Source organism: Balaenoptera physalus (genome assembly GCF_965194825.1).
Source record: "Balaenoptera physalus genome assembly, chromosome: 1".
NCBI lineage: Eukaryota > Metazoa > Chordata > Mammalia > Artiodactyla > Balaenopteridae > Balaenoptera > Balaenoptera physalus.
In genome coordinates this window covers 80,709,516-80,735,824 of record NC_138882.1, presented here as the reverse complement: position 1 = coordinate 80,735,824, position 26,309 = coordinate 80,709,516, and the positions used below count along the sequence as shown (strand labels likewise).

The 26,309-nt window shown below is 37.6% G+C and overlaps 3 protein-coding genes across 3 annotated transcripts in view; 2 read left to right on the top strand and 1 right to left on the bottom strand.

Annotated features, from left to right (window-relative positions):
* LOC309654817 (uncharacterized protein) overlaps window positions 1-26,309 on the top strand; it is a gene marked incomplete at its 5' end in the record, with an annotated part of 165,772 nt that overhangs the window by 42,620 nt on the left and 96,843 nt on the right. The gene's annotated exons all lie outside the window — the stretch shown is intronic.
* OR10Z1 (olfactory receptor family 10 subfamily Z member 1) lies at window positions 11,996-16,307 on the top strand (the record flags this gene model as incomplete). The annotated part of the gene is given in 2 exon segments (XM_082425295.1): window positions 11,996-15,859; window positions 15,862-16,307. Coding segments are annotated over 2 exon segments (1,002 nt in total). The 5' UTR covers window positions 11,996-15,303.
* Window positions 18,930-26,309, bottom strand: part of SPTA1 (spectrin alpha, erythrocytic 1) — a 76,449-nt gene continuing 69,069 nt past the window's right edge. Inside the window, exons 46-50 of the mRNA XM_082449174.1 lie at window positions 25,247-25,434; window positions 24,298-24,351; window positions 23,764-24,003; window positions 22,839-22,983; window positions 18,930-22,289 (exon numbers count right to left, since the gene is read on the bottom strand). Of these exons, the coding sequence (XP_082305300.1) occupies window positions 22,164-22,289; window positions 22,839-22,983; window positions 23,764-24,003; window positions 24,298-24,351; window positions 25,247-25,434 (753 nt within the window). The 3' untranslated portion in view covers window positions 18,930-22,163. The remainder of the gene's footprint in view (window positions 22,290-22,838; window positions 22,984-23,763; window positions 24,004-24,297; window positions 24,352-25,246; window positions 25,435-26,309) is intronic.

Below are 26,309 nucleotides of genomic sequence, written 5' to 3'. Positions count from 1 at the left end.
ACTATCATTATTCTGAATTCTTTTTCAGGTAAACTCTCTGTTTCCTCTTCATTTGTTAGGTCTGGTGGGTTTTTGCCTTGCTCCTTCATCTGCTGTGTGTTTCTCTGTCTTCTCATTTTGCTTAACTTACTGTGTTTGGGGTGTCCTTTTTACAGGCTACAGCTTCGTAGTTCCCGTTGTTTTTGGTGTCTGTCCCCAGTGGCTAAGGTCGGTTTAGTGGGTTGTTTATGCCTCCTGGTGGAGTGGACTAGTGTCTGTGTTCTGGTGGATGAGGCTGGATCTTGTCTTTCTGGTGGGCAGGTGCACATCTGGTAGTGTGTTTTGGGGTGTCTGTGGCCTTATTATGATTTTAGGCAGCCTGTATACTAATGGATGGGGTTGTGTTCCTATCTTGCTAGTTGTTTGGCATAGGGTGTCCAGCACTGTAGCTTGCTGGTCATTGAGTGGAGCTGGGTCTTTGCATTGAGATGGAGATCTCTTGGAGATTTTCACCATTAGATATTACATGGAGCTGGAAGGTCTCTTGTGGATCAGTGTCCTGAACTTGGCTCTCCCACCTCAGAGGCACACCCCTGATGCTTGGCTGGAGCACCAGGAGCCTGTCATCCACACGGCTCAGAATAAAAGGGAGAAAAAAGAGAAGGAAATAAAGAGTAAGATAAAATAAAATAAAGTAAAATAAAATAAAGTTATTTAAATGAAAAATAATTATTAAAAAATATTTTAAAGAAGTAATAAAAAAAAAAAAGAAAGAAAGAAAGAAAGAAGAGAGCAACCAAACCAAAAAACAAATCCACCAATTATAACAAGTGCTAAAATCTTTACTAAAAAAACCCAAAAAACAATAAAATGGACAGACAGAACCCTAGGACAAATGGTAAAAGCAAAGCTATACAGAGTAAATCACACACAGAAGCATACACATACAAACTCACAAAAAAGAAAAAGGGAAAAAATAATATATCGTTGCTCCCAAAGTCCATCTCCTCAATTTGGGATGATTCGTTGTCTATTCAGGTATTCCACAGATGCAGGGTACATCAATTTGATTGTGGAGATTTAATCCGCTGCTCCTGAAGCTGCTGGGAGAAATTTCCCTTTCTCTTCTATGTTCGCACTGCTCCTGGGATTCAGCTTTGGATTTGGCCCTGCCTCTGTGTGTAGGTCGCCTGAGGGCATCTGTTCTTCGCTCAGACAGGATGGGGTTAAAGTAGCAGCTGATTCAGGGGCGCTGGCTCACTCAGGCCGAGGGGAGGGAGGGGTACGGAATTCGGGGCGAGCCTGCAGTGGCAGAGGCTGGTGTGATGTTGCACCAGCCTGAGGCTTGCCATGTGTTCTCCCGGTGAAGTTGTCCCTGGATCACGGTACCCTGGCAGTGGCGGGCTGCACAGGCTCCCGGGAGGGGAGGTGCGGATAGTGACCTGTGCTTGCACACAGGCTTCTTGGTGGCTGCAGCAGCAGCCTTAGCATCTCATGCCCGTCTCTGTGGTCCGCGCTGATAGCCGCAGCTTGCCCCTGTCTCTGGAGCTCCATTAAGCGGCACTTTTAATCCCCTCTCCACGCACCAGGAAACAAAGAGGCAAGAAAAAGTCTCTTGCCTCTTCGGCAGCTCCACACTTTTTCCCTGACTCCCTCCCAGTTAGCTGTGGCACACTAGCCCCCTTCAGGCTGTGTTCACGCAGCCAACCCCAGTCCTCTCCCTTGGATCCGACCTCCGAAGCCCGAGCCACAGCCCCCAGCTCCCAGCTCCCAACAGTCCCAGCGGGTGAGCAGACAAGCCTCTCGGGCTGGTGAGTGCTGGTCGGCACCGATCCTCTGTGCGGGAATCTCTCTGCTTTGCCCTCTGCACCCCTGTTGCTGCGCTCTCCTCCGTGGCTCCGAAGTTTCCCCTCTCTGCCACCTGCAGTCTCTGCCTGCTAAGGGGCTTCCTAGTGAGTGGAAACCTTTTCTCCTTCACATTAAAGGCTGTGCCTCCACAGCTCCCTCCCACTGGTGCAAGTCCCGTCCCTATTTATTTGTCTCTTTTTTTTCTTTTTTGTTTTGCCCTACCCAGATATGTGGGGAGTTTCTTGCCTTTTGGGAGGTCTGATGTCTTCTGCCAGCATTCAATAGGTGTTCTCTAGGAGTTGTTCCACATGTAGATGTATTTCTGATGTATTTGTGTGGAGGAAGGTGATCTCCATGTCTTACTCTTCTGCCATCTTGAAGCTGCTCCTCCTGAAATTTTTTCTGCCCAGCTAGTGACTCTAGGTATTCTTTGATAATTCTATATCTCATTTAATCTCATCCTCCTTGTGCTTCCACAAAATGTTTTTCTTTATATTTAATGCATTCCCTCATTTTTGTATACATTGACCTATGATTTTTCCTCTACTGCACATCAACATAATTAATAACTCATTTGTAGAGCACACATTTTGCCAAATTCTTTCATATGTTTATTGAATTTATTCTTCACAACATAAAGTAAATGACATTGACAAGTATGAAATGTGTAAGGCAGGTGTGATTATTTTTTTCATTATAGAAATAAGATAATTATATCTATGAAGTGTCATATTTGTAACAATAATCAAACTCTTTTGACTTAAATGGTACTTTTTTTTTATTTATCAATGTTTTCTCCTTGAGGAAACAGACTATGAGTCATATATGTCTTCACTTTTAAGGGTACTGGAGAGCATTTCAAGAATAATGATTTATTGTAATTGTTGGATGAGTAGGTCAATTTTTTTTAAACTGCTGAATATATAAAAATTTCTATTTTATTTTGTTATTCAACAATGTATAGCATGTGATCTTGGGCATGGAGATTAACAGACCTTTCACTGTTCATTAGATTTGGTTCAGGCTAATATTAAGAATTCTTATGGGAGATAACCTCATTGTAGTTTTGATTTACACTTCTCTAATAATTAATGATGTTGAGCATCTTTTCATGTGCTTTTTGGCCATCTGTATGTCTTTGGAGAAATGTCTCCTTAGATCTTCTACTCATTTTTGATTGGGTTGTCTGTTTTTTTGATATAGAACTGCATGTGTTGTTTTTATATTTTTGAGATTAATCATGTGTTGTTCACTTCATTTGCAAATATTTTCTCCCATTCTGTGGATCGTCTTTTTGTTTTGTTTATGGTTTCCTTTGCTGTGCAAAAGCTTTTGAGTTTAATTAGGTCCCATTTGTTTCTTTTTGTTTTTATTTTCATTACTCTAGAAGGTAGATACAAAAAGATATCACCTCACACCTGTCAGAATGGCCATCATCAAAAAGTCTAGAAACAATAAATGCTGGAGAGGGTGTGGAGAAAAGGGAACTCTCCTACACTGTTGGTGGGAATGTAAATTTGTACAACCACTCTGGAGAACAGTATGGAGACTCCTTAAAAAACTAAAAATTGAACTACCATATGATCCAGCGATCCCACTCCTCAGTATATATCTGAAGAAAACCATAATCAAAAAGATACATGCACCCTGATGCTCATTTCAGCAGTATTTACAACTACCAAGACATGGAAGCAACCTAAATATCCATTGACAGAGAAATGGATAAAGATGTCTTGGCACACATATACAATGGAATACTACTCAGCCACAAAAAGAATGAAATAATGCCATTTGCAAGAGCATGGATGGACCAAGAGATTACCAGACTAATGAAGTAAGTCAGACAAAGACAAATATCATATGATATCACTTATATGTGGAATCGAAAAATAAATGATACAAATGAACTTTTTTACAAAACCAAGCAGACTCCAGACTTCAAAAACAAACTTATGGCTACCAAAGGGGAAATGTGAGGGGGGGAGGAATAAATTAGGAGTTTGGGATTAATATATACACACTACTATATATAAAATAGATGATCAACAAGGACCTACTGTATAATACAGTTAACTCAGTATTCTGTAATAAACTTTATGGGAAAAGAATCTGAAAAAGAATGGATATATGTATATTTATAACTGAATAACTTAGTTGTACACCTGAAACTAACACAATATTGTAAATCAACTATACTCCATATAAAATTAAAATTAAATTAAAAAAAAAAGCATTCTCAAGGGAGAATCTAGCTAGTCACTGTGAGTCAGAAGAAGCACTAGGAAAATGGTTTAAATTATAAATGTTTCCAGAAATATTTCACAACCTACTGACTCTACCGTATAGATCTCTTTGATTATTTGTCCTCTTAGACCTGACAAGACTTTTGTTCTTTCATAGTCACACATGAGTCACATGACCTAATTTTTCCTGTGAAGTCTTTCTCCATCCCTGTTTCCCTCTCTCACTGTAACCACAGCTTCTTATCTGTAATTATCTCCCAAAGAGAAGACTAGAGTATTCCTCTGACTGTTTTCCTAAGCATATATTATGTTGGACAGTGTTGAATTGATCCATGGGCTTCATCAATACAGCCTTTTAGGTAAGCCGCCTAGTATCCAAACTCAGTGTGAGTCTCCTTGGTACCCAAATCTATGCTTGCAAATTACTGTTTCACTTTCCCCTATAAACAGCTTTCTGAAGCATTCTGGACTGCTTCAAAAGAATTTATCTCCCTGTCAAGAAATACTGAATTCTAATATGCCCCTTTGTCTCTCACTAAGCTATTTGAAAAATTCCATCAGTAAAGCAATTTACACACTAAAGTTTGTAAAGTCTCATGACTCTTCACAGTAAATACGTAATAATGCAACTATATGGATTGTGACACTAAGGATTAACTAAGTACCCCAAATTGGGAAATTATATATTATTTATGTATATATTTATATTTATCACATATAATCATAAATATGTATTTATATTTATTATATTATATATGCTGCACCCTACACTCAGCTATCTCTGAAATTGTCGCTACGTCAGTTATTCTGAAATTTAATTTGGGATATGGATTTACTGACAAAAGAAATACACACTCTTTCCAAAGGTAAAGAGAAATGATAATTTGGAGAAAATATAGTGACAATTAGTTATGATGAAAAGAGAGTCAGACCATCTAGAACAGTTTCCTACCTTGTGTATTTTATCAGGGTTCCAATGCCAATTCAGTGTTACAGTTATATTCTTCCAAAATAGTCTTCACATTGTTGGAAGCATACTTTGTTCTTCACTCAAAAGAGGCAAAGATCAACTTAGTATGAAAATCACTGGTCAAAGCCTCTGGATTCTTAACTTTATCACTCCTAATTTAGTGACATTGGGAAAGTCCCTGTACCTCCTGGGTCTAAGTTTCCCCACCTAGGAAGTGAGAAAAGAGGTCCTGACTTTGTGTAGTTCAGCTTTCTATGGCTCTAGAGTTTTTAGACATGAGGTGTGAGCCTAGGCCAATGTGCTAGTTCCCAACACTCAATAAATTGCAGTGGCTTAGAGCCTTGCCACCTACTCTTTTAGAGATAGTATCTGATAATCGTCAGGGATTGAGGTTCCTCAGTTCTAGAGCCTTGGTTCTGGTTAGGAGTCCTTCAGGGACTTCTCTCTTCTTTCATCAGAGAGAGTAAAAGATTTTTCTTTCTCAACTTTGTAATTTCTTCTCATTAGTTGCAGGGCTTTGTGTAATATGTAACTTGTAAAACTCTTCTGGTCATCTCTGGGGATTTAAAACTTGCAGGATTCATATTCTGCCCATAACCAAGGCTTCCTGCAACTTCATAAGTTTCGTTTTGGCAGGGAGGGGAGTAACCTGCATCCCTAATGCTCATTCAATTCACTTTTCCACTCATTATAAACACTTTCCCTCTAATCACTGATTCTTCCCTGGGTATCATTTAAGAGCTTACAGTGTTTAAAGACTGTACTATGGGAGAACTCAGAAAAGTATTAGGAATAGTATCTTCTTACAGGGATGGATACCTTGGTGGAAGAAATGTTATGGACCCAAATTGGGTCTGCTCACCCATTCCCACTAAAACCAATGTACTGACTTTGGGTGTGATGAAGGAAAGTGTAGCATTTATTACAAGGCCAGGCAAGGAGAATTGGTGGCAGTGCTCAAAAAAATTTGAACTCCCAAATGGATTTCAGGGAAGGATTTTTAAAGGCAAGTTGAGGGAGAGAGTTGCAGGGTGTGTGATCAGTTCATGAATGATTCTCTGATTTTTTGATGGTGAGGTAACAGGGTGGTGTCTCAGGGGTTAACACCACCTCATCAATCTTCAGGGTCCAGGCAGATTGGGAGCTACATGCTCATGTCATCATGAAATTAACTTCTTCCACTCAGTGGATGTTTTAATATCCGTAAAACAACTCAGGAATGTATGTCAGACACTGTTATCTATGTCCTCCAGGGAGAAAGTAAAGGTTGTGTAACTCTGCTATGTGGCTGATGTATTGTTTAGTGTTACGAGTTCTCCTGGAACAACTACTGTTTTTGTTACTACGTGTTCACATTCTTCCAATTATTAACAATTGAACCAGACTTTTGTGACTCAGGGGAGGTCTGGGAGACTAAAGCTTTTCTACAAATAAGATGTAGGCCGAGGACATCGGGGGAGGGAAGGCCCCATAGGGACCTGCTTGATTACAACTCCCCATTTTCTCTGATATTCCTCAGTTGTGAGGGGGAACAAGTGCAGGACAAGAAAGGGAATAAAGTTATGGATAGAGAGGTTAATCATAAACTTGACAGAGGAACTTGGTCTTAGGGGGACTCATTTTCAGAGTGAAGGTAGAGCCAATGAAAGTGAGTTATCCTGTAGTGTGTTGAGAACTCAAACAGTGGTCAGACAAGATAAGAGAAAATGAGCCAGAGTGGTCAGAGAAGGTACCATGGAGAAGTGTTGGGAAGACTTCTAAAACAAGAAATGTTGGTATTCTAGTTCATGGTGGGATAAAGTATCTTGTTGTAGTCCAACACTTCCACTGATGTAATGACTACATAAAATTTGTTAAATAAACATATTTCAAAAGTAGTATAGATATATAGATATTGGATTGGCCAAAAAGTTCTTTCGGTTTCAAGTAAAAATAAAAGACACATTTTTCATGTTCACCAAGAACTTTATTGAACAAAGTGTTCATTAACCTAATGAACTTTTTGGCCAAACCAATACATAGATATAATGACACTGAGATTTTAAAAACCCTTAAAGAATATATATGGATGACTAAGGGGAACCTGGAAAGATGTTAAGCTTTATAAGTCATTAGGATATACAAATTAGAAGTACAATATGATTCTACTACAGAACTATTAGATGTCTAAAAATTTAAAAAAAAAAAAAGGCCATACTAGTATTAGTGAAGATTTAGAAAATGGTAACTCATACACTTCTGTTGGTGATATAAAAATGACAAAATATATGGGCATTTTGGTGAAGTTTTTGACAATTTTTTAAAAAGTTTAATTTGCTTATATCCCAGACTAAATGTTATATATTAAATTTATTTGTTATCCCCTCTAAATACAACTAAATAACCCGGAAATAATTCAACAGACAATAATAAATGACTCTGAAAAGGGAAAAGGAGAATATGGATAGACTGGGGAATTCAGGACTTGAAGAATATACCACAGTGAGTCCCCAAATATTTTATTTTATCCCCCATTTATCTCAGACTGGGATGTGGAAAGCCTTGTAACCTTCGACCTGAAGCTGTCAATGGGCATGAGCAAAAAAAAAAAAAAAAAAAAAAGAGGAAGGAGATTAAATTAAATACTAAAAATATGTTCTCTCTTGCCAAAAGATCAGGAAACCAGAAGGGACTTAATAGAGAGACACATAGTCAATGGCAGTGGGGACTCTACTCTGCCTGTAGCTGTAGTGTCAGCAGACCTGGAATTCTAACTCAGTCCCCACTTCATACCAGCAAGCCCTGCCTGTCTGTCTAAAGTAGCATTGCCAGCAAGGCCTGGAAAGTAGCCCATCCTACATCTAACAGGAAGATAAACCATATCCTGTACCACAAGATCAAAAAATTAAAGGGATGAAACTGTACAGAATTTATTATGGTTCTCCAACCTGATAGAATCAGTTAGAAATCAACAGCAGAAAGACTATAGGAAAATTTATGAACATGTGAAAAAAATTTCTAAACAATCCATGGGTCATAGAGGAGGTCTCAAAGAAAATAAAAACAATACATATACCTGAATCAAAATGAAATTACAACTTAAAATTTGTGGGATGCAGCTAAAGCAGTACTGAAAAGTACATTTATAGCAATAACTGCTTACATTAGAGAAGAAAGGTCTCAAATAAATAATCTAAGTTCTATCTCCAGAAACTAGTAAAAGAAGAACAAAATTGTTTCCCAACTTCATTATAGGTTTAATACAATGCCTTTCAAAAATCCCAGAAAGGTTTTGTTTGTTTGTTTGTTTTTGTAGAGAAAGAAAAAATTAATCTGTAATTTATATGGAAAGTCACAAGCCCTTGAATATCTACAACAGTTCTTGAAAAAGAAGAATAAAATGAAAGTAATCACTCCATCTGATATTAACATCTACTGTATAGCTACATTAATCAAGACAGTGCCATATTGGCAGAATTTATTAAAGAGCCTGACTTCATATTTTGGTTTTCTGACAGTTTATAAACCGTTATATCCCTTCCTCTTCCCCTTCTACCACACATCTGGGCAAGCTGATAAAAAAGGCCAGTGCTCCAACCATGGAAAGCTTCTGCATGGGAAATCTCACCCTGCATTCTCTCCCTAGTCCTCATAAAAATGCCAAGCCAGTCTCCTCTTCCCACTGCATCAAGTCATTTAAGATCTCTTTGGAAAATGTCCTTTATATTGGGAGTTGTCCATTCTTAGTAAGGGGAGATAAATAATCTACCCACATAAAATATTCCCTTACATTGCATATATTGATATTTTAATATACTTCAGTAGTTCTTTTTTTAAAAAAAAAATAATGGAATTTAAATGCAATAGTAATTTGTTACCTTGCATCTTACATTTAAAACATAGCTTTTATTTTCTCTATGAACTTTGCTGATATATGTTTATATATATACATATATATACTTATAAGTTTCTAACTGATCATCTTATCAAACTTCTCTGCAACAACATATTTACAGGTTGATTTTTTAATCTTTTAATATATTTTTGGTAAAAGAAAATTTGAATAAATGTAAATAAAAATTTGATAGAAAATTATCCATGAATAAGAGATGCTTCAAAAATTAATCTATATCTAATATATATCTAATGGATAATATGTATTCATTATATTTATTATAATGAATAAATAATATTATTCATTATAATATATTTATTAGATATGTTCAATAGATATATCTAATATATCCATGAATAATATTTCTTTTTGCTAAAACAAGATTGATCAGGATTATTTTTATTCCAGTTTTCAAAAAAATAAATGCAGCTTAATTCTCTGAATTCCTTCTAAGTTATATTTCATTAGTAGCCTAATGGTCCATCATTAAAAGTGAGTTTTAATAATTTATTGGAGGACAATATTATTACTTCTTTTTTTCTATTGTTTTTTAAAAACAATGATGTGAAATCTACTGGGCTTGCAAAAAAAATTATTGCCTATCGTTAACATTCAACTTTTCAATTTCTGAAAATCTTATCATGAAAGGATTTTCCATTTATTATCAAGTGATTGTCAGTTATAATTGTTTATCTATTACTTATAAACACTTTGACAAACTTTTCTATATTCAGAAGTTTGGGGGAAATATAAATACTATTGATTTCAATCACCTTGTTCAGTAGACTTTTTATTAAAATCTTTAGCTTATAACATACTTCAGCTATCTATAGATCTATTCCTCTATTTCCCTAATATTCAAAAATGTTTGAGTTAACAGATTTCACTCATTCTATTTAGGAAACTCTCTGTGATAAAACTTATCTGACAAAAATAGGACCTCTGCTTCCAGAGGATGAAGTAGGAATACTTTTCCTCATTCCTCCCACTTAGTACAACTAAAAACTGGGCATTATATCTAAAACACATAGAAGAAGTCTCTGAAATCAACACAGATGCTTTCCCAACAAAAACAAACAAACAAAAAAGCCCTGCTCCTTCTAGTCAAAGGACCAGAAAAGCGGCTGCCTATTAAGACAGAAGAAAAACTATTACTTAGAGAAGTACCATTTTACTACAGATAAATACCATAGAAAATACTCTAACACCACCTGCACCCATACCAAATACAGTAGGGAGCTTGAATTTCCACGCTTATGAGGCTGTAACAAGGTGCCCTAACATCTTCTCTGGGATGATGTCAGAGAAGGGTAAGTAGGGAACTAGAATCCCTGAAGGTTGGTAATTAGCTCCCCTCATTGCTGAGTGAACACCAAACAGGAAAACCCCAAAGAAATCCACACCAAGATACAAATAGTCAAACTTCTGAAAACTAAAGATAAAGGAATAATCTTGAGATCGCTGAAAAAAAAAAGACATTTTACCTATAGTGAAAAACAATTAAGTACAGATTTTTCATCAGAAATAGAAGGAAGTGTTTTGCAGAGAAATGAATTTCTTTGCCAGCTGATGGATGGTATGTGTTTTCAAAATTTCATAAACATGAGCACTTAAGAGAAAAACCTAATTTTCCAGAGAAAACAACATCTTCAGCTTAATATAATTTAATTGTCCAAAGAGCAGATGCAAATGGTCTAACACTAATAATCTATTTCAAACTTTTATTATTTTAATTTTTCAATTTACTTTTTATTGAGATAATGAGGAATCATTGGTTTATAACATTATTAAATTTAATGTGCACAACTTTATATGTCCAGTTCTGTATATACTATAGTGTGGTAACCACCAAAATTTTAGTTTCCATTCATCACCATATAGTTGATCCCATTTACCCTTTTCCCTCTCCCCAGATGCTTCTCCTCTGGTAACCATTACTCTGTTTTAGATATCTATGTGTTTATTTTGTTTGGATTGGTTTGTTCATTTATTTTGTTTGCTTCTTTGTCCTTATATTCCACATTAAAAGCTTTTATTTATTTTTTAAAATTTTTATTGGAGTATAGTTGATTTACAAATTTGTGTTCATTTCAGGTATACAGCACAGTGAAATCAGTTATACATATAATCACTCTTTTTTTTTTTTAGATTCTTTTCTCATATAGGTCACTACAGAGTATTGAGTAGAGTTCCCTGTGCTATACAGCAGGTTCTTATTAGTTATCTATTTTATCTGTTAGTTATCTATAACAATGTGTATATGTCAGTCCCAGTCTCCCAATTTATCCCTCTCCCTGCTTATCCCCTGGTAACCATAAATTTGTTTTCTACACCTGTGACACTACTTTTGTTTTGTAAATAAGTTCATTTGTACCCTTTCTTTTTTAGATTCCACATATAAGTGATATCATATGATATTTGTGTTTCTGTGTCTGAGTTACTTCACTCAGTATGATAATATCTAAGTCCATCATATTGCAGCAAATGACTCTTTAAACTCTTCCCAAAAAATTGCAGAGGAAGGAACACTCCCAAGCTCATTCTACGAGGCCACCATCACCCTGATACCAAAACCAGACAAAGATGTCATAAAAAAAGAAAACTACAGACCAATATCACTGATGAACATAGATGCAAAAATCCTCAACAAAATACTAGCAAACCAAATCCAGCAACACATTAAAAGGATCATACATCAGGATCAAGTGGGATTTATCCCAGGGGTACAAGGACTCTTCAGTATACACATATCAATCAATGTGATACACCATATTAACAAACTGAAGAATAAAAACCATATGATCATCTCAGTAGATGCAGAAAAAGCTTTTGACAAAATTCAACAACCACTTATGATAAAAACTCTGCAGAAAGTAGTCATAGAGGGAACCTGCCTCAACATAATAAAGGCCATATATGGAAATGACTATTAAGTTAATGATATGAAAAACCAGAGAATCGTGACTCACCAAAACGTTGAACATCAAAGACAGCCTCTTCAATAAGTGGTGCTGGGAAAACTGGACAGCTACATGTAAAAGCATGAAATTAGAACACTCCCTGACACCATACACAAAAATAAGCTTAAAATGGATTAAAGACCTAAGTGTAAGGCCAGACACTATCAAACTCTTAGAGGAAAACATAGGCAGAACACTCTATGACATAAATCACAGCAAGATCCTTTTTGATCCCCCTCCTAGAGAAATGGAAATAAAAACACAAATAAACAAATGGCACCTAATGAAACTTAAAAGCTTTTGCACAGCAAAGGAAACCATAAACAAGACAAAAAGACAACCCTCAGAATGGCAGAAAATATTTGCAAATGAAGCAACTGACAAAGGATTAATCTCCAAAATATATAAACAGCTCATGCAGCTCAATATTAAAAAAACAGACAACCCAATCCCAAAATGGGCAGAAGACCTAAATAGACATTTCTCCAAAGAAGACATACAGATTGCCAAGAAGCACATGAAAAGCTGCTCAACATCACTAATTATTAGAGAAATGTAAATCAAAACTACAATGAGTTATCACCTCACACTGGTTAGAATGGTCATCATCAGAAAATCTACAAACAAGAAATGCTGGAGAGGGTGTGGAGAAAAGGGAACCCTCTTGCACTGTTGGTGGTAATGTAAATTGATTCAGCCACTATGGAGAACAGAATGGAGGTTCCTTAAAAAACTAAAAATAGAATTACCATATGACCCAGCAATCTCACTACTTGGCATATACTCACAGAAAACCATAATTCAAAAAGACACAAGCACCCCAATGTTCATAGCAGCACTATTTACAATAGCCAGGTCCTGGAAGCAACCTAAATGCCCATCGACAGACAAATGGATAAAGAAGATGTGGTACATATATACAATGGAATATTACTCAGCCATAAAAAGGAACGAAACTGGGTCATTTGTAGAGACGTGGATGGATCTAGAGACTGTCATACAGAGTGAAGTAAGTCAGAAAGAGGAAAACAAATATTGTATATTAACGCATATATGTGGAACCTAGAAAAGTGGTACAGATGAACTGGTTTGCAGGGCAGAAATTGAGACACATATGTCGAGATCAAACGTATGGACACCAAGGAGGGAAAGCGGCGGGGGGGCTTGTGGTGGTGGTGTGATGAATTGGGCGATTGGGATTGACATGTTTAATGTATACACTGATGTGTATAAAATTGATGACTAATAAGGACCTGCTGTGTAAAAAAATAAATTAAATAAAATTCAAAAATTAAAAAAAATAATAAATTAAAAAAAAATCTACAGACAGTAAATGCTGCAGAGGGTGTGGAGAAAACAGAACCCTCCTACACTGTTGGTGGGAAAGTAAATTGGTACAACCACTATGGAGAACAGTATGGTGGGTCCTTACAAAACTAAAAATTGAACTACCATATGATCCAGGAATCCCAGTGCTGGGCATATATCTGAAGGAAACCATAGTCGAAAAGATACATGCACCCCAATGTTCATTGTGGCACTATTTACAATAGCCAGGATATGGAAGCAACCTAAATGTCCATCAACAGAGGAATGGATAAAGAAGATGTGGTACATATACACAATGGAATATTACTCAGCCATAAGAAAATAACAAAATAATGTCATTTGCAGCAACGTGGGTGAACCTAGAGTTTGTCATATTGAGTGAAGTAAGTCAGACAGGGAAAGACAAATATATGATATCACTCATATGTGGAATCTAAAAAATAAAAGGGTACAAATGAACTTGTCCACTAAATAGAAATAGAGTTACTGATGTAGAAAACAAACCTATGGTTACCAGGGGGTAAGGGGTGTAGGGATAAATTGGGAGACCGGGATTGACATATACACACTACTGTGTATGAAATAGATAACTAGTAAGTACCTACTGTGTAGCACAGGGAACTCTACTCAATACTCTGTAATGACCTCTATGGGGAAAGAAGCTAAAAAAAGAGTTGATATATGTATATATATAACTGATTCACTTTACTGTACAGCAGAAACTAACACAATATTGTAAATAAACTATACTCCAACAAATATTAATTAAAAAATTAAAATAAAAAAATAAAATGAGAAAAAAATGTTTGATGTGTTAAGTGTATAAATTTGTTTCTGTTTTCTTTAAATAAAATCTCTTTCAGAAAAAAAAAAGAAAATGATACAATGTTTGATGCAAAATAGATATATAAATTATTGTTTGAATCACAATCTTAGTATCCCTTTGTTCACATTTCCTTTTCTGTTTTTCCCAGAAGAATATTTCTATTCAATGAGAAGCACAAATAGATTACTTCCTGAAACATGGCCCACTGGGACTGGAGAATCTTCAGAGAGAGAAGCTGTTTTGATGGAAGTAGATATGATTCACCACATGGGCATAGGGGTTTGGAAGATTCCCTGTTATCATTTGGGAACATCACTCTGTTCAGAATAGGAGTTTCTGAGCTGGATCTCAGGTCCCTTCTCCCACAGGCAGTGGGTCAGTCTAGTACATGGATGCTGAAAGGCAGGACTAGCCCTCACTATGAGCCTCTTCAGGTGAGTGGAGAATCCTCTTTTGCCTAATCTCTCAGGGACAGTGGAGCCTGACAGCTGATCTTTGGCTAAGGGATATGCAACTTGCCCTGAGCTCTGACTTTTCCTTCAGTGCTCTGCATAGACTCACATGAAAAAGGGCTTGTGGAACGGGTGTTATAGATACAAGAGATTATTGTTGAGCAAACTGTGTCTTATTCTGTATTCATGTTACTGTCCTACAGTGTCTGAGAAGAGTCATCATTGTTTGGGGGAAATAATGTTAGATTAGGACTCAAGGCACTTTTTCTCTGGTCTTGGCTTTCTATGACTTCAAGAAAGTCACTTTACCATCTTGGCTCTGTTGCTTAGTCTATAAAATAATATCCATCAATCCACCCAACCTCAAGTTCTAACAGGCAACATGTCTGTGTCCACATGTGTATTATGTGGCAGTGTTATGTATGAGGTTGGTATGAATGTATGTGTGTTGTACATATCTACATATGTATGTGCTCTCTGAATATATATGCATTTACAATGTATGTGCACTGTAATGGTAATGTAATATTACCATTAATGTAATATTAATGGTAAATGTGCAGTGCAGAGTTTTGAATGTGTAAAATGTGCATAATTATGTGTGAGTGCTTTGCATGGGTATGCATGTATATATGAGCCTGCATATGTGTAGTCATGTATGTATGTGCACATATGTGCATATTGTGTATATTTGTATTCATGTATGCACATATACACATGTGAGAATAGATCCATACATCCGTGTGTCTAATAAGTGTATTTCTGAAGTTTATTGCTGTCTAAAAAAGAGCTTTCTTTTTGAGTTACAACAGGTACAAAGAAATGAGAATCCACCTCATCTTGCCTTCTAAAGAAACAAGGCATCTTCTGGCAAGGTGGAAAGAATCAAATCTATCAGGGATGTCACTCAGAATGGAGCAAACCAATGCAACCTTCTGCAGGGGCTTTGTATTCCTTGGCTCCTCCATCTTTGGGAAACTGCAACTCCTGCTCTTCGCATTGTTCGTCTCCCTGTATCTTTTCACCCTGACCAACAATGTCTTCATTATCATAGTCATCAGGCTCGACAGCCATCTGCACACCCCCATGTACCTCTTCCTTTCCTTCCTACCTTTCTCTGAGACCTGCTATACCTTGGGCATTATCCCTAGGATGCTTTCCGGTCTGGTCAGGGGCGGGCAGGCCATATCCTATGTGGTCTGTGCTGTCCAAATGTTCTTCTCTGCTTCGTGGGCCTGTACCACCTGCTTCCTCCTGGCTGTCATGGGCTTTGACAGATATGTAGCCATCTGTGCCCCACTACACTATGCCAGCCGGGTTGGCACCTCCTTCTTGAGTGGGTATCTCTTTGGGATGGGAATGACACTGGTCATTTTCCACCTTCCGTTTGCATCTCCCATGAGATCCAGCACTTTTTTTGTGACACGCTGCCAGTGCTGAGCCTGGCTTGTAGAGATACAGGCCTGAGTGAGCTAGGGATCCTTACCCTCAGCCTGTTGGTCATCCTGGTCTCCTTCTCCTTCATCACTATCTCCTACACCTGCATCCTGACAGCAATCCTGAGGATCCCCTCCAATGAGGGGAGGAAGAAGGCCTTCTCTACTTGCCCCTCACACCTCACAGTGGTCATTGTTCACTATGGCTGTGCCTCCTTCATGTACCTGAGACCCAAAGCCAGTTACTCTCTTGAGCGGGACCAGCTTATTGCTGTCATCTATCCTGTGGTGACTTCCCTCCTCAATCCCACTGATAATAGTCTAAGAAATCGGGCTGTGCAGACAGCCCTGAGAAATGCTTTCCGAGGGAGGTTGCTGGGTAAAGGATGAAGGCTACCCTAATGGGACAGTCTCCTCTATGTAGGCTGGACATACCCCAGAAACCCAGGCCAATGGGCCAGATATTCAGGGCTTTAGGCCAAAGCTACCCCACCTCCAATTCCCCGAGAGAGCCCCATCCTGTCTCTTGCATGCCCCCCCAGGGCTTCTGGGGAATGCAGATGCAGGGCTTCCTGCTCTTGTTACTATGCTTAACTCACACTGATCTCAGAATCTAAATTTTCACTTTCAGCCTCCCATACACCATGCTTAGTTCCTGAAACCCAGCTCATTAAGAATTCTCTAACTGAGCTGAACAAGATGAGGGGAGTTTCAAGTGCCCAAGTTCAAAACAGGGCTGACTGGGGCCCTGCCAGGGATACTGTAGAGATTTCTAAAATCATTACATAATTAGATTATCTGACCAATAATGTTCTTCCAAGATCTGAAACTCAGTGACTATCAGGTTGGCAAATCAGTTTGAATGCTTTCCTAAATGAAGAGGTCAGTTATTATTATTTTTTCTCTCCCAAAAGGTGTCTTTAATCTTTTTATGTAGTTGTCTTCTTTATCTCTGGCTCATTATTACTTTGGCCTCTTCTTTTTAATTGGCTCTTCTAGTTGGGTAACTTCTATTTCAGAAAATATATTTATTTCCTATTTTCCTCAATAATAGCTGTTGCTCTCTAATGGCCTCCTAATCTTGGGTGTAAGGACCTCCTCACTTGGGTCACTCCCTAGTATGGATACTACTCTTTAGAATCTATGGTGGAACTCTCTATCCTGCCTATTTTACTTTCCACTCACAATATGTCATGCACGGTACCAGACATTTCTAGGGATAAGTAAAGGTGGAATGAATTCACACAGTTGTCAGGAAGGAGTTTGAATACAGATTCTGCCACTTACAGTGTGACCCTGGGTAAATTATTTAATCCTTCTCAGCTTCAAAGTCCTCACCTGTAAAATGGTTGTAACTTTGTAGTTTTGTGTTGCTGACTAAACAGGGTCATACATGTAAATAATTTAGTGCAATAACTGGATCATAATAATCTTCCAATAAATGTCAGCTGCTACTATTAATAATGTGCTAAGCAAAGTGATACTGGCTTTTAGTTTAGGGAGAGGTTATTCTCGGTGGAGGATCAGAGCAGATTTCATGTCTAAGGTAGTACTTGAACTTGTTCCTAAAGAATGAGTAAATTTTGAATGCAGTAAGTGGAAATAAAGTACATATATTCTAAGGAGACGGAACAGAATAACTACAGTCTCAGTGACAAGACAATATAGGCTTATTACAGAGTGGGGTGAGTTGTCCAGAGGGACAAAAATATCTCACAAATGATGGGTGAAGTTAACTTGGGTTAAGATTTCTTTGAGGAGAGCATTGTGAATACCTTGCTTCAGACTTGATGCTTTTGGCAGTGGAAGGTAAGACACAGTATACCTTTGAGCAGAGAGTGGAGTTGAATCTGGGAAGTGATTTAGGAAGATTAATCCAGCAGCAGAGAGGATGATAAATCTCACCAAGCAGAAAACAGAGGCAAGAAGATCAGTAAGAAATCCATTGCCATCATTTAAAGAAAGGCAAAAAGACCTGAACAAGGATACAGGTATTGGAAACTAAAAGAAATTGAAACATAAGAGATTTCGAAAATGTCAGATTCGTGTGATTCTTCAGTGAGTTAGAAGTGGGACAAGACTTAAGAGAGAGGAAAGAACTTACATTGGGGGAATGTTTTTTCAGATAGGAATCCATATTTTTCCATGCTCTCAGGGAAGAAACACATCCTCTAGGGAGATTTCGGTGGAAATCAAATTTGGCAGGAAGAAAGCGAGTCCAGGAGAAGAGAATAGGTTGTAGAGAAGTAGGAGATTTAGTTAAATGGCAGAAAGGACTTGGGTTAGGGGAGAAAAGCCATGTACTCTAGGTTCCTTTTCACTAGGTCTGGAAGTAATCTCCTCATTGCATTGAGGTATTTGAGCAAATTCATTTCCAAAACGTATTCAGTTCATCTAGCATAACATTCCCTAAATGCACACTCAGCAATGATGGGTAAAGATGTTCTAAAAATTGCTATGTAATACTCAAAGGTCAATCTACCTTCCAAATGTGGTAGTCTTAAGTATGAAAGGGTATAAAAATCACATGAGGGGTCTTTCAGTATATGTTCCTGGAAGCCATCTCAATAGACCTTGACACAATTGATCTGGGGTGACAGGCAGAAATAGTTTACAAAATGTGCCTAGGTGATTCAAATTCCCTCCTTGGATTGCGAATATGGCCATGTGCTTAAAAAGAACAAATCCTCCTCCCAGTTATATACACCCGTATACACATAGCAAAGCAGAGGTTCCTCTGATGTGAACATGACCACATATGCCCAACTCATGGTTCTTTAAAGAGTCAATTAATTCCATAAAGCTCTGGAGTCAGATTTCCTGATTTTAAAGCCTAGCTTTGCCACTTTTTATATGTGTGACCTAGAGGAAGTTTATTAACATTTCTGTGCCTCCATTCTCAATGGCAAAATGAAATTTTAACAGTATCTATTTTGTAGGCCTTTTTGTGATGATTAAGATAAAATCTTTATAATAGAGTCTGCCATACATGAAACACCCAATATGACCATATTTTATTTTATTTTTTTTAAAGAAATTCCTTTATTTATTTATTTATTTATTTATTTATTTATTTATTTATTTATTTATTTTTGGCTGTGTTGGGTTTTCGTTTCTGTGCAAGGGCTTTCTCTTGTTACGGCAAGCGGGGGCCACTCTTCATCACGGTGCGCGGGCCTCTCACTATCGCGGCCCCTCTTGTTGTGGAGCACAAGCTCCAGACGCGCAGGCTCAGTAGTTGTGGCTCACGGGCCTAGTTGCTCCGCGGCATGTGGGATCTTCCCAGACCAGGGCTCGAATCCGTGTCCCCTGCATTGGCAGACAGATTCTCAACCACTGCGCCACCAGGGAAGCCCGACCATATTTTATTATTTGGAGTTTCTAGGCAGTATCACTTTAGCTTGACATATTTGTTAACTAGTTCATGCTGGCAGAAGCCAGCGCCGGAAGTGTCCAGCATCTTATATTTCATGATATAACCATCTAAAGAAGAGTAAAGTGCTGTTACCTGGCACAGTGTCTGACTGGAGAATGTAGGAAGATGGACCTAGATCCAGAGACCTGAGAAGAGTAGATAGTGGGAAATGGATCAGGCTATAGCAAAAAAGAATCAGATGGCTTCCAGGCAAATGTTTGGCATCAGGGAAGCCCATAAAATGTAAAAGGGAGAGTTCTGTTAAGAGTGGAAAAGTTTTTGAATCCCAACCAAGCAGTAGGAATCATAAAAGAAAAATCAAGAATGTAGCCACAGGGTTGGGTCTCAGAGGCAGGTTCCCCTCTATAAATTGTAAAGAAGAGAGTTACCAAGAAGCAGCAGGGATTCCAGTTCAAAGTAAGTAAACAGAACGTCAAGAAAAGATCACTATGAAATATAAGGAACTTAACCCTGAGATCAAGAGGAAAATTTGATACAAGTTCTAATTGTTATAATATTATAAATTGAATATTTATAGTCCCCAATTAAGTTATGTATGATAATTCCCATATTACCATTTTTTGCTTGAGTGTATGGGTGGTCAGAATTTGATTTCAGAAGATGCTGTATGTAACTCTAACAGTACCATCTTCTTAGGGCATTTTTGTTGATTCTTTAGATAAATACTATCTTCTTTAGCCTCTACATTATTAATCTCTTTTTATGAGATGGTACTAATGGTCCTTTGCCTTAAAGACTCACCACATGCCTAATAATCTGATTTAGGACTTACAGATACTTGGCAGGGTTCAGGAGAAGAATGGAACCATAGTCACCTTTGCCTTTGGTTATTACAAACATACATTTTTTAGATTTTCCATATTCGGGCAGTGTGATATTAAATGATACTGAATTTTGATGGCTTACTGGGCTATGAATATTTTCACCTGTAATCATATTTGGTAACTCATAATTTGGTAACACAATTTAGACATTTATGAACATTTTTTGAAATACTTTTTTTATTGTCATATTTCATAGCACCCAATTGTTTAAGCAAAAATCAGTAAAAACACTTATACATTATTAGCAGCAAAGACAGCTTTATAGTTTTAACCAAAATTTCTTTAAATGGCTCCTTGTGACAGGATTTGTCCCTTAGCAAGGACTAATTTCTATACAAAGAATGGGATTGAGACTTGAAATGGTAACCAAGTGGCAATATACATGGATTGGGAGGTGGAGACTGTTCGTGCAGGATACAAAAACAGCTAGGCAGTTTCATACTGAGCAAAGAAATGAGCTAAGTCTTCTCACAAGCAAATGACACCATAAATTTTGACAAGTCAGAACAGAATGTGAGCATTCAAACCTGTTTAGATCAAACCTGGTCTGGAAATTATTTGGAAACAGCACCACCTCTTGTTTATTTTCTTTTCTTTTCTTTTTTCTTTTTGAGCTATTTTTTTTTATTAGAGTATAATTGCTTTCCAATGTTGTGTTAGTTTCTGCTGTACAGTGAAGTGAATCAGCTATATATATACCTATATCCCCTCCCTCTTGGATTTCCTTCCCCCACATCCCACTCATCTAGGTCACCACAGAGCACCGAGCCGAGCTCCCTGTGCTATACATCAGGTTCCCACTAGCTATCTATTTTACACATGGTAATGTATTTATGTCAAACCTAATCTCCCAATTCATCCCACCCTCCCCTTCCCCCTCTGTGTCCGCATGTCCGTTCTCTACGTCTGTGTCTCTATTCCTGCCCTGCAAATAGGTTCATCTGTACCATTTTTCTAGATTCCACATATATGCGTTAATATACAATCTTTGTTTTTATCTTTCTGACTTACTTCACTCCGTGGAAGCAACCTAAACGTCCATCGAAAGATGAATGAATAAAGAAGATGTGGTACATATATATATAAAGGAATATTACTCAGCCATAAATAGGAACAAAATTGGATCATTTGTTTTTTTCCTTAATTCTATAAAAATTCTACTGACTCTTAACACTAATAGGAGATATAAGTAAATCAAAACAAGGATTCTTTTTATCACATTAAAATTTTGGAGAAAATTCAGGGACATACAGGACAAAAAGAAGACCTGCCATGCTCATATTTTGCTGTTCTGAGAGTAATAACATTCACTCTAATGGGGAAGTATGAAAAATGGACAGATTGAGAAGAAAATGTGTGTTGTGCTGGTCTTCTCTGTGTGATTCCATTTCATAGACTAAAATATTGGGGTTTCCCAGAATATCAAATATCTCCATTTTCAAATGTAAGAATTTAAACACATTTCAAGCTCAAGAAACATTGTAAGTTATCTTGCATCTTATGTATCTACTGTATCCAAGCACTTATTTACAGTGTAATTAGCTGCCTATATTTACATTACAGTACAATTCTCAGAAATATAGAAACCCAATTGAGTCAGGAACATTTTACTTCATATTGCTCTATCAAAAAGAACTTCAAAAATGTTTTTTTAAAGGAAATACTTTATTCTATAATCAGAAAAAAAAAACCCAAAATAATAAGGATAGGTAGAACCCAACAAACGAAAAATAGAGACCTTGTTTAATACCCCTCAGCAGTGACTAGTTGCATGTAAAATAAACCCATGGCCTCCTCTCCTCCAATTTTGTTAATGCCTTTATCTCCTAAGCTCGAGAATTTTTTCAGGTCCTGCAATAAATGTAAAACACACACACACACACACACACACACGACTATCTTTCCACTCTCTGTACTTGCCTGTCTCCTTCATCTCCCAATACTTCCCACAACACCAAGATTCTCTGACCCAGGAAAAGCTGCTTATCACTTGCCAAAGTAGGAATTGATGAAGCCAACATAATCATAGCCAGCAGGCTGGCTTCGGCCCCGTGGGTCCATGTATTGCTGCATATGTGAGGCACAGAATGACACTTGTTCTGGGGTTAGGGCCTGAAACATAAAAAAAAAAAAAAAAAAAAAAAGAAATACAGTAATAAGAATTAAAAATAGCTGGCTCTTTGGGGCTTCTAATATGCCCTAAACTCAGGAAGTGGAGAGACTTTGGAAGAAGAAACCAGCCCTGGTCCTATCACGTGCTTTTCTTATAGAAAGAAATCTATAATTTCTAATGAATAAGACCAACTCATCTCTTCAACTTAGTTCTTATCCAAAGAGTCCCATCTCACTCTGGCTGCACTATCTACACCATTCTCTAAATTTGACTTATTAAATAAACAGGATAAATAAATAACCTTAAAAGCCAAGTAGCATGTTTGGAATTGACATTGATAGTCATTAGAGATTGACTGTAGGTTTTTGAGTTGTGTCAAGACAACATGAGTGAGCAAAGCAAATGATATCTAGTGCATAATACTATCTGAGAAAAAGTGGGGGAGGGGAATGTGGTTGCCTATGGTTAGTAGGCAGCCAAGCCCGAGATGAACAAACTGTAGATTATGATGCGAGTGTAATGAGAGTGGATGCAAACTGGAATCTGACCTGCTTCATGTCCTCTTTGGTAATATAGGCCTTGCCCTCTGCCAGGGCTTGGAAAGCATCCTCTAGTTCATCGCTGGACTTGATGTTCTCTGACTCCTTGTCGATCAGGAAGTCGGTATAGTCGGTTTGTGAGATATAGCCCTTTCTGTTGGAGAAATAGATCAGGAATTGTCCCCTCTTAAGACAAAGAGGAAGGCAGATCCCTTTCTCATCCTACTCAGTATCTCAGACAGAGAGAAGCTGGATTCTCCAAGTGCTTTTCCCATCTCAGCTCTCTGAGACTATGGGCTAGGATCTCTATTTGACCCACATCCTCATGCCCTTACAACCAAATAAACCGTTTCCTAAGTTCTAGCCTCTGTTTCCACATGGGTCAGTCAGCCTGACTCTCTAAGTAGAATTTGGGGATTTTCCACTAACATCAGTCTCTAAGTATCTCAAGCTCTTCAAGTTGAGTTGAAGACCTCTATTTCTGATCTTCTTTGGTCCTTGGTATAAGAAAGAATTGGTCCTTAATAGTAACATAATCCCTCTATGACTCTGTTCCACCCTCACAAGCACACAACAACCCCATCTGCAGGAGCTGGCCTTTGAATAATCCATATCTCATTAAGATCTTACACAAGGGAAGGAATTATTCTCTCAAGTTCCTTTCTCAGAACCAGCTGAAATTCATAGATCAAACATAAACCAGGAATTGAACAAATTGCAGAGCTGGTGCCTGAGTTGGAGTTAGTGCCATGAACTTCTGAGCTAATCCTAAAAGGGCACCAAAAGCTGCTCAATTCATTTATGGTAGTCTGTATATTCCTACTCTCAAGATGAATTAATTTCATATTTTATGGATCATTTTACTTTCTGTGCTTGTCCCCCCCTCCCCAAGCCTCATTCCCTGCTATGGTCTGGCCCTTGGTCTTCCTCCTACCTCCCTGGATCAACAGCATCCAGGAATTTCTCAAACTTGGGCTCAGGTTCACCTTCCTCCACCATGGGCAAGTAGTAATTGAGCCCTCTCAGGCAGGACCGGAAATCTTTGTGACTTAAGCGACCTGTCAAATTCTCATCAAAGTGCCTAAAGAATAAAAACATTTTATCAAGTTCAATAGGAATCAGATTAAAAAAGAAAAGAATAGTTTTTGTTGCACTAGTTGGGGCTTTAGTAATATTTCATAAGGTTATCAGTTGAGTGGAGAGCTTGCCTGTGTTTCCACACTTTTTTTTAAAACCTAATGGATGGAGGGAAATGAATAAAATGTTGAACATAAAATAAATGTATTTCCTAAAATCAAGGAATCTCATAGACATACTAAAAGCCAAGACTTGAAGCTAAATAACATATCTAGATCTTCAATTAAGATCTTACTAAACCACATTGAGGGAAAAAAAAAAATAATTACTTGGAAATTCATTCTGATTGTCTGGAAAACAAAGAACCAATCAACTCTGAAGTTATACTCACCTGAAGGCTGTTTCAAACTCCTGTAGTGTCTCTTTACTCAGACCAGTGATGTCTCTGAAAGGAAAAACAAAAATTAACCCATGAAATAAACAGAGAAATAAAAAAGACATGCCATAAGAATAAGAGAGGAATTTTAGTGACTATTATGCTAGTCAAGTGATCTAGTTCAGGGGTTGGCAAACTATGGTCCATGGGCCAAATCCAGTCGGTCACTCACTTTTGTATGGTCAATGAACTGAGAATGGTTTTTACATGATTAAAAATAATCAAAAGAAGAAGTCTGTTTTCTTAAACATTAAAAATTATGAGAAGTTCAAATTTCAGTGTCCATAAATAAAATTTTATTGGAACATGTCCATGCTCATTCATTTATGAATTATCAATAGATGTTTTCTCTTCACAACAGCAGTGTTGAGTAGTTAAACCAGAGGCTATATGTCTCACAAATTGTACAATATTTATTATCAAGATCTTTACAGAAAAAGTTTGCCAATCTCTGATCCAGATAACTAATGCTGCCAAAATAGCTATGGAGAACTAAGGCTGCTCTGATATAATTAATTTATTTAGAAAAAAAATGAAATTTTCTCTTCTGCTCTATACTTTGAATATTTATTTCATTCTAGACATTTCGATGGGAATTTTACAAAAGGGAACGCTTTCTGAAGAGGTCATATAAGATGGTGAATAGACTCAGAGAAATGGATGGTGAGTAGACACAGGGAGATGGGACCACTGTGCCCCAGTTTATAATAGCCTCCTATAAAAAGAGAAATAGTCATTCTGTGGGTCAGTAAAGAGAGAGAATATCGGTTCTGGGGATAGTGAATGTACTATCACTGAAGCAACTCCTGTGTACAGTACCCCAAACTTTAGCTCTTGGAGCTAGGTTTCTAATACCTAACACCACCCACACCCTTGCCCAGCCCTGGCTGTAGGTTCTCAATACCTGGCTTGGATCTGTTGTTCCAGACTGTGTTGCCTTCTCATCCCAAGCTGGTAGAGCTGGTCCCATTGCTGAGCCAGCCCAATGGTGCTGTATTTAATGTCCAGGACCAGAGCCTCTTCTAAATTTTCCCCCAGGTCCTCAATCTTGGTCAGCTTACGCTTCATTGCCTGGATCTCCTTCTGCTTCCTCTGGAAAAAGACAAAGAGAGGCAGTCACCCAGCGTATGAGATCCAAACCTAGGGATGATACAGAAGGTAAGAAGCTGATAAATTTAGACTTCCCTTCATTGTTCCTTTTCAATTATCTTCAGGAGTTTTCCTGTCCTCTGTAAAAAATGAACTACTCAGTAAAACCACCTCACTTATATTTGTATTCCTCATTTTTAAAGTGGCGGAAAGGTTAACTGATATGACTTCTATCATTCTGGTAATCTGTAGTATATAAATTTAAGTGTTAACAGTTATATACTGCAGATAAAGAAGGGTAGGATTTCCAGGATCCATGCTCCCAGTGATCTGCATCATGAATTATTTGCACTATTGATTGTGGTTGAGCTCTGAGGTCCACTTAAACTTCCCAGTGTTCACACTTCAGTCTCCTTCATTGGCTTGGACAGACTTCCACAAGACTCTTCTGTCATTCAGGCATATTATATGCCAAACATCTGCATTTAGGTCATGTTTTCTGAACAAGGGAATGTCTTTTCCTAAAGAGGAGAGGAGTGAATTGGTTGTGATGAGGGGGGTAGTTGTGAAAACATATTAGATATTACAATGGTTTGTGGCCCTCCAAAAATCAATCCTGTCTGACAACATCTTTTTAGTATTAAGTTCTCTCATTAGGGATAAATTATATTTAATTAGTTAAATTTTTCTTCTGGTGGTGGGGGGAAAGAAAATAAGGTGAAGGTTAAAAACACTGTTCTAGCCTACTGCTTTTTTTTTTTCTTGCCATTTTATTTTATTTTATTAACATCTTTATTAGAGTATAATTGTTTTACAATGGTGCGTCAATTTCTGCTTTATAACAAAGTGAATCAGTTATACATATACATATGTTCCTA